The 8042-nt window shown below is 45.9% G+C and overlaps 1 protein-coding gene across 3 annotated transcripts; it reads left to right on the forward strand.

The window, feature by feature from the left end:
- RPL26L1 (ribosomal protein L26 like 1) lies at positions 1-3696 on the forward strand. 3 transcript variants are annotated; one of them, XM_081035733.1, is made up of 4 exons: positions 1-726; positions 1108-1284; positions 2546-2686; positions 3389-3696. In XM_081035733.1, the coding sequence occupies exons 1-4, from the start codon at positions 637-639 to the stop codon at positions 3515-3517; spliced, it is 537 nt and encodes a 178-aa protein (XP_080891859.1). In that variant the 5' UTR covers positions 1-636; the 3' UTR covers positions 3518-3696. The 3 variants fall into 3 exon arrangements, with proteins under 3 accessions (XP_080891859.1, XP_080891860.1, XP_080891861.1); XM_081035734.1 differs by having other exon boundaries at positions 709-730; XM_081035735.1 differs by lacking the exon at positions 1-726 and having other exon boundaries at positions 758-1284.
- The last annotated feature ends 4346 nt before the right edge of the window (positions 3697-8042 follow it).

Here is an 8042-nt window from a genome sequence, read left to right on the forward strand (position 1 = left end):
ATGAGGACACTGAGGCTCAGAAACACGGAGGCAGCTCCCAAGGGCCAGCAACGTGGAGACGTACTGGGTCCAGGTCTGACTGTTCGGAACAGGGCCGAAAACACGGAGTGGGGCAGTTCTGCAAAGCCTGGGGGTGGGTTCGCAACGACCGGCAAACGTGTGCACCTCAGAACCTTTCTTGCTTAGGAGAGATTCCCTCCTAAGGAATCTTTTAATTCAGATTCCCTGACCCCAACCTACCACTGTCTGGTTTTGTGGGACTGTGGTGGAACACGAAAATCTGCATTTTGAACAGGCTTCTCGATGATTTTAAGAAGCAAGTCAGCAGATTGCATTTGGAGCATTATGATGTTTACAGTACCCCGATAACAGGCCTAGATGACCTCCGCGGAGAGTAACTGGGCAAAGAAAGTTTGGGGCAGGAGAGACTATTGATGGTGTCCCTATTAAAAGAACATCAGTAAGCCTCTATTGCAGGTCCTACGAAAGTACACCCCTTCTCTCCAGAGGCGCGGTGTCTTCGGGGTTCTGGGCGTGCCCTCCAGAGCCGCTTACGTCTCCGGTGGTCCCCGGAAACGAGGCACTGCGATCCCACCCCAAGCCGCAGGGGGCACCATTCAGCTTCGTTAGGAGGGAATGGGGCTCCGCTTTCTTTCTGCGCTTGCGCGCCAAGGGAGCCTCATTTCCTGCCCTGCGCGCGCATCGTCTGGGCATTTCCGGCGCCAGGTAGGTGAGTGGAGGTTTGTGTTTTTTGCGGCTGTGAAAGTCCCTTCGCTCCATAGGCTCTTTCCCCACTTGCTGCGGGGCTACCCGCTTTCCCAGAGGTTTCTCTGCGTGACCCCAACCACGCATTCTTTAGCCCCGGTCTCCCGCTTGCGTCAGCCGCAAGGCCCCCGTGCCGCCCTCTCCCCGGGGCTCCTCGGGGTAGGCGCGCGCCCGCCCTTGCTCAGTGTGGCCCCCAGGCCTCCCTTCATGCCCCCCTTCTCCCCCGGGAGCCTTCTTCCGAGGCCACCTCCTCCCGTGGAGCCATCGCGCGGGCATGGGGAGGAGTGTCCTGGCGGAGAGCCGGCGCTGGTACCCCACCGAGCGCGCTTTGGCTCCTTGCAGACGGTCGCCATGAAGTTCAACCCCTTCGTGACCTCGGACCGCAGCAAAAATCGCAAACGCCACTTCAATGCCCCCTCCCACGTGCGCCGGAAGATCATGTCGTCCCCGCTCTCCAAGGAGCTGCGGCAGAAGTACAACGTGCGCTCCATGCCCATCCGCAAGGACGACGAGGTCCAGGTGCGTCTGCCCTCGGGCTCTGGGTACCTACCCGGCTGCGTGGCGCGCGGCGCCGCCTTGGCGTGGGAACTTGGTGTGCGCTCGGACGGGGGGGGGGTCATACTCACCCGCAGGGCCTGGCACGTCCTTGTGACCCTGCAGACGCGTTACACGGCGGGCGGCACCGGAGCCGCCAGCGAGCGCCCGCCCGGCATCACCAAGAACAGTCACATGCCATTCTCTAATGATAATAGTTTCCTTTTAAAAATAGAGTGCCAGCCCAACAAAACCCTGCTGTTGGATGAAGCCCTGTGGCAGCCAGCGTGCCGGGCAGGCATCGCTCGGGCGTCTGTACACGCGTCTCTGCGGGGAGGATTCCCCGGTCCTTGTCACCGGCCCGATGGCGTCCTAGCTGTCTACGGAATACTCCACCGGAATGTCTGCAGACGTCTCAAACTCAACTTGTTACTGTTCTTTCCCGACGTCGCTTTGTTCCCCCATGTTCCATGCCTCTGGGAAGGGCGCATCTAGCCAGCCAGTTGCCCAGCCAGACTCCATGTCATCCTTGCCTCGTCTCACTTTTTCAGTCCCGTTGATTTAGTCTTATCCCGTCTCCCGCGCGCCTCCTCATTGGGGCAGGCGTTTATCTGCTGCTCTTTAACCCTTTGGACTCGTTTCATTAACGTCTTCAGTCTTGATCTTTAGTCGAGGCTTTTTCACAGACTTTTCCACGTGAGAGGGTCTGGTCCGTATAGAGTGTGCTGGATTCTCAGTGCGGCGTGGCTGTTCTCTTTGCAACCTGAACATCACCTTGGTAAATAAGCTGAACAACCTAGGTGGACGTTTTTAGGAGTATTGCGATTCTCCGGCTTTTTAACACGCGGTACTTCATCTGTGCTTGTGTTAATGAGCATCGTTTATATTGTGGCTACTGTTTAATAGGCTCTTGCCATCAGAGAAACCGTAATCTAGTTGACTTTTGAATTGAGTTGGCGCCTGAGCAGATTTTTAGTACGCAGAACAGCCCACGAGAATGTTAACATTTACATGTTTTTGACTAAAACATTTGAATTAATTGTAGAAGTCTGGAAATTTGGAAGAATATAAATTTTACAAATAGTCACCTGCAGTCCTACTTCCTGCCTACTGGTAACCATTATCAACATTGGGCTCTATTTCCATCCTATCATGTGATATGCCGTATATATAAAACATGTACACACCTCACTGTGATGTTCATGCATTAGAAATGGGGGACATTCTCCTTTGTATTTTCTCTCAGGTGGTTCGAGGACACTACAAAGGTCAGCAGATCGGCAAGGTAGTCCAGGTTTACAGAAAGAAGTATGTCATTTATATTGAGCGGGTGCAGCGTGAGAAGGCTAACGGCACAACTGTCCATGTGGGCATTCACCCGAGCAAGGTATGGCCTGGACTGAGCAGTGGTAGTGGCCGTTGCTATTAGAGTTATTGACATCTACCCAGGCGGCCCTGGAAGGACTTCCAGAGGAAGGTCAGGCAGGGTTGACTGATACGCTGGCTCAGTGATACCGTCAACGATCCAGATTCTTTTCTTGGTGAAGGTTCTTCAAGTAGGTAGTAAGTAAGGGGGTTCCAGGCATTGCAGATACCACTTCCCCACTAGATAATGTCTGGAGGGAGAAGAGAGACCTGTTTCTTCCTGTGGCCCTCACACCCATCTAGTGGAATACACTGTTGCTCCTTTGCACTCCTGTTTTATACACTGTATTGTAGGGTCTCCTCCAGAGTTTCAGATCCTTAAGGCAGAATAGAATGGTTGGGTCTTGCTTATTACCCTTACGATCTCTGTATTGCCCAATAGCTGAAAGGAATGCAGATGTTTCTTAAAATGCATTTTTGCCAGCCAAGGGATGATAGACAAACCAGAAACATGTTGATAGTATAATTTTTCCCGACTCAAAAGATATTTCATGTCACTAAACTATCTAAATGGTCTCCTAGATCCTCAGGAGTTAGGGGGTAGGAGGTTGGGTAGCAGATGAAACCTAAGCTGTTGAGGCAAGCTCTGCTGTACAAAATAATTGTGGTTACAAATCCTTTCACTTAACAAACAAAGATCCATTTGTTTTCTCTCTTCTAATAGGTGGTTATCACCAGGCTCAAACTGGACAAAGACCGGAAAAAAATTCTTGAACGCAAAGCCAAATCTCGACAAGTTGGAAAAGAGAAAGGCAAATATAAGGAAGAACTTATTGAGAAAATGCAGGAATAAATATTAATATAACCTGTTGTCTATGCAACCCCAGCTGAACTGCAGATTTTTAGCCTGGTTTTGAAGGTATCTCTGGAATATTTGTTTCCTTCTTGTTTTGTTATTGATATGTGGCTCTGTAAATCTACTTTTGCTGTTTTGATTTATGAATAAAAATTGGAAATGTTTTCTAATTCCAGATGGAATTTATGTTGTTTTATAGATAAAGTCCATCTTATTATCAATTCCCAGTTGCCAGTCTTTCAGGGTTTCATCTGTGGAGCAGCAGGGTATCGATGGTTTAAAATGCACCAAGAAAATTTGGGAAAGTATGGATTAGGAGGTATGTAAATAGGTATACACACAGCATATGAAATAGGGCAGGTGCCCCACACAGCAGCTGTGTTATCATTAGCACGTTGAGCTGTGTGTCTAGTCAGTACGAGTAGGTCAACCCAATAAGATCTATAGTTTGATTTTTCTCGTTTGAGTTTTGTCTTTACTCTCAACCAACATGATTTAGGACCTCAAAAGTTGCATAGAAGTCAGCTTTCATACTAGACTAAGTTAATTGTAAGGATGACATATTCTGATGCCTGGTCTAGGCCCTAGGCTCCAGCCGGTACTCTCATCACTAAAGTTAAATTATGATAATTTCTAGGAGTCAGACTTGGCCTGTTTCCAGCAACTTGTTTAATACGTGATAGAGATAAGGGCTTTGAAAGCTTATTACTTGAGATACTGCATGTAGAGAGTTCAGCACGTTTTAGCTATTGTCTTAGAGGAGAATGGAAATGGGTTTGTTTGCAGGGGCAGAGGGAAAAGTTTCTCTCCAGGGAGTTCAGACAAATGCTGGTTCTTGAATGAAAGGGAGGGTTTAAGGGCAGCAGTATTATGTTATGGCTGCTGCAGGAAATGGAGACTGGAGAATGCCAGATGGGTGGGCCTGCCTATCAAGGTTTAGGCCCTGGGGTATTAGCATGTTTCCTAGAATGATTGAATTCAGCAGTTTCCTACTGACCTTTCCATCAAATTTGCAGATGTCCCTTCGCTCGAGTGAGTCCCCTTGTGCTATTTTGGGAAGACTTCCAACGTTCAAACTTCAGATAACTGCTTCTGAATGTCTGCTTTCATATTGCACTAAGACATGAGGTATTCAGCTCCAGAGCTTTCAGTGTGAGTTGGGTAGGCAAGTAATTGAACCTTCTGACAACCAGATGGAACTCTACGAAGCAAAAGTCCAGTGGTCTCTGCTGATGCTACAGGCGTTGAGCAGTTCTCACCTGGTAGTGTCTTGGGTCTTCTTTCATTGTTCTTTTAAATTAGTTGTTTTAAAGACGGAATACTTAATATGGTACAACATAAAAAGATGCAAAATTAAATTTCCTTGTCACCTTGACTCTCAGTCACTTAGTTCTCCATAGAAGCAGTCATTGCTTCTTTTGTATCCTAGAAATAGTCTATCTATATATAATTGGGTGTTTACTAAAAGTTTGGTCCACAAAGAAGTCTCACATGAGAAAGGCAGGTCGTCCAGATTGAAACAGCTCTACAAGGTTGGTTTATTCCCTGAACACAAAGGTACAAATATTAAAATCTTTGTCTGTTAGAAATAACTGAGTCAACCACATTCTAATTCTAGAACATATTTTTGAAGGTCTCAGTAGGTGTGTCTGTCTTGTTAAGTAGCGTGTAAGTTAGGTTTTTTCTGACTGAAGTAGGAGAGGCAGCATGGCTTAGTGGGAAGAACCCACGTTATGAAGTCTTAACACTCAGATCCCACTTCTGTCACTTAAAACAGCTAGACGGGGCCAGTTACAAATCTGAGCCTCTTTCCTAACGTAAAATGGATTTAATATTTCTATTAGGTGTTGTGAGCATCGAATGAGACAGATAATTCACAGTACCTAGTTCAGTGGCATGTGGCCATCACTCAAGAAATGGTAGCTGCCGTAATCATTAGTGGCCGCCCACAGCGCATGTCCCATCCATGCGTGCTGAACAAATGAGTGGTGAAACATGCTGGAGCATTCGGCCTCTCTAGGAACTCCAGACTTCCAGAAGATCCCAGAAGGAGCTTTATGACTCCATGGCTTCGTGACTATGTGCCAGTTTTTATTTACAGGGCCAGGCTTTGGAAAGGGGCTCAATATAGCATGTCCGTCAGTTCTTACTTACTTTATCCCATTGGGGTTGCCTCTGAGACTTTTCCTCTAGGAGTGGTTCTCAAACTTTTCAGTCTCGACCTCTGCTTACACATTTAAAAATTGTGGACATAAGAATATAGTCCATAGTGTTGCAACAATTGTGTATGGTGCCACATGGGAACTAGACTAATTGGAGGGGATCACTGCATAAATGAAGTAAATGCCTAACCACTAGGCTGTACAGCTGACACTAATATACTACTGAATGTGGACTAAAAAACAAAATTGAGGACCCCAAAATCTTATATTTATATGGGGGTTCTATCTATCATATAATTTGCCACATTAGAAATTAAAATCTCAACATTTGCATTCACTTTAAAATAATAATGTTTAAACAATAAACCCAGAAATACCATTTTATGAACAATATCTTTTCCAAAACAAAATGTAGTGAGAAGAGTGACGTATTACATTTTTGTAAAATTGCTTGATGTTGGCTTAATAGAAGACCAATGGATTCTGACAATGCTTGTGCATTCAGAAATATGCTGTTTGGGGTGAAGCCCAGGAAGAAAATTCATTGTCACACAGATTAGTTAGGGAAGAGAGGCACTCACAGACCTCTGTGGGAGAGTCTCACGGACTCCCCAGGGGTCCTTGGACCACACTATCCAGCGTCTGATTTATATATATTTCCTGAAGTGGACTTGAAGTGCCTGAAGGCAGGTAATATTTCTTCATTCGGGAGGCCTCTGAATCCTAGCTCCTGGCCTTCCCTACAGTTTTCCTTTGGAATGTCTGATAAAATGTTTTTGACAGATTCACTGGTAGAGGGAGCTATTGGCCAATACTAGCCCACAAATATAATACCGAGATTAAGGATTTTTCTCATTTCACAAAGCATGAAACGGACATATTTACACAGAACTGGTATCTGAACTGCCACATCCCTGTGTTCCCCGACATCTGCTGCTCAAAGAGGCTGCTGAGAAAGTCAGGCAAAAGTTAGACTTAACGGGATCAACTTAAAAGAGTTGCATTTTTTAAGGAATGGGAAAATTTGACAATAGCCAAGAAGTGGAAGCAACACAAATATCCACTGCCAGATGAATGGAGAAACAAAATGTGGTCTATACATACAGTGGAATATTATTCAGCCTTAAAAAGGAAATTCTGACAGGTGCTTACAACTTGAATGACTGTTGATGACATTATGTTGAGTGAAATAAGCCAGTCACGGAAGAACTACTGTGTGATTCTGTTACCAGCTCGGGGGGGCCTTGCCACTGTCAGGATAGAAATCAAGCGAGTGGGCAAAACAGTTTTGCAGAGAGAAAGGTTTATTAAAAGGAAAGCTTGATGCACCAAGGGAGGGCGCTCAGGTAAAGAATGGAAGTGGCTCCTCCAGGCTTACAGGCAGAGCAGTTTTATGGGCTCTTGGGATTAGGGGCCACCCCTTCCCTTTTCCTCTTTCCCTCCCCAAAGTATGTTGAGGTGGGTCCTACACGGCACCTGCGCAATGTACCCACATGCTACTTCATGCGAGACATGTCACATTAGCATCTTCAATCTCCACTTAGGGGAGTGTTTTTTTACCATGATAATGAGGGAAAGCTAACTATAAGACAATTCTTTTAACTAATGTGCATATGCGACTTTAGAAACTGTCCCTGGGCTCACTTATCTCTCCTGCAATTATGGTTCCGCTTGCTTTGTGTTGGTCGGGGGATGTGGCTCAAGGTTCTCCCCAGCTTCAGGCTCCAGCTACGTGACCATCCTACGTGACCACTGACTACAATTGCACTTATCTGAGGTTTGTAGCAAGGTCAAACTTACGGAAACAAAGTAGGATTGTCAGGATCCGGGGGGAGGAAAGAATGGGGAATTGTTTGATGGGTATGAAAAAGTTCTGTTGATTGGGTGTTCAACAATGTGAATATACTTAGCCCTATTGGACTGTACACTTTTTAAGTGGTAAATTAAAATGGTACATTTTATGTTACGTATATTTCACCACAATTAAACATAAATTTTAACAAATGGGAAGCAACAAGGAGCAAATTTCTTTCTCTAATTTAGTTCTGGTTGATCCCACCCTTTGTCAATTATCCAGTCCAGCTGTATAAGTGTTTATTGAGCACATTCTATATATAAAGTGCCCTAAGGAACAAAGATCAGTTAAACAGTGCCAGTTCTCACGGAGTTTGCCCTCTAGTAGAGGGTTGGTTAAGCTACACACACAAACGAGTACAAGGCCACAAGAGATGCACTAGCAAAAGGAAACAGGTCTTGGAGAAAGCAGTGCTTGGACTGGAACTTAAGGACAACAGAATTTCTACTGAGGCTGAGTTTTGGGGGAGCAGCATGAGCACAAGGGTGACCAACGAGTTTCCTAC

The sequence above is a fragment of the Rhinolophus hipposideros genome, assembly GCF_964194185.1.
Source record: "Rhinolophus hipposideros genome assembly, chromosome: 23".
Lineage (NCBI taxonomy): Eukaryota > Metazoa > Chordata > Mammalia > Chiroptera > Rhinolophidae > Rhinolophus > Rhinolophus hipposideros.

What these genes read in the sequence shown, in the direction of transcription:
- RPL26L1 (XM_081035735.1), top strand. Translation starts at nt 973, where the DNA reads ATGCCCCCCTTCTCCCCCGGGAGCCTTCTTCCGAGGCCACCTCCTCCC. An exon ending in GCAAGGACGACGAGGTCCAG is followed by an intron (nt 1,285 to 2,545) that starts GTGCGTCTGCCC and finishes ATTTTCTCTCAG; the next exon opens with GTGGTTCGAGGACACTACAA. An exon ending in TGGGCATTCACCCGAGCAAG is followed by an intron (nt 2,687 to 3,388) that starts GTATGGCCTGGA and finishes CTCTTCTAATAG; the next exon opens with GTGGTTATCACCAGGCTCAA.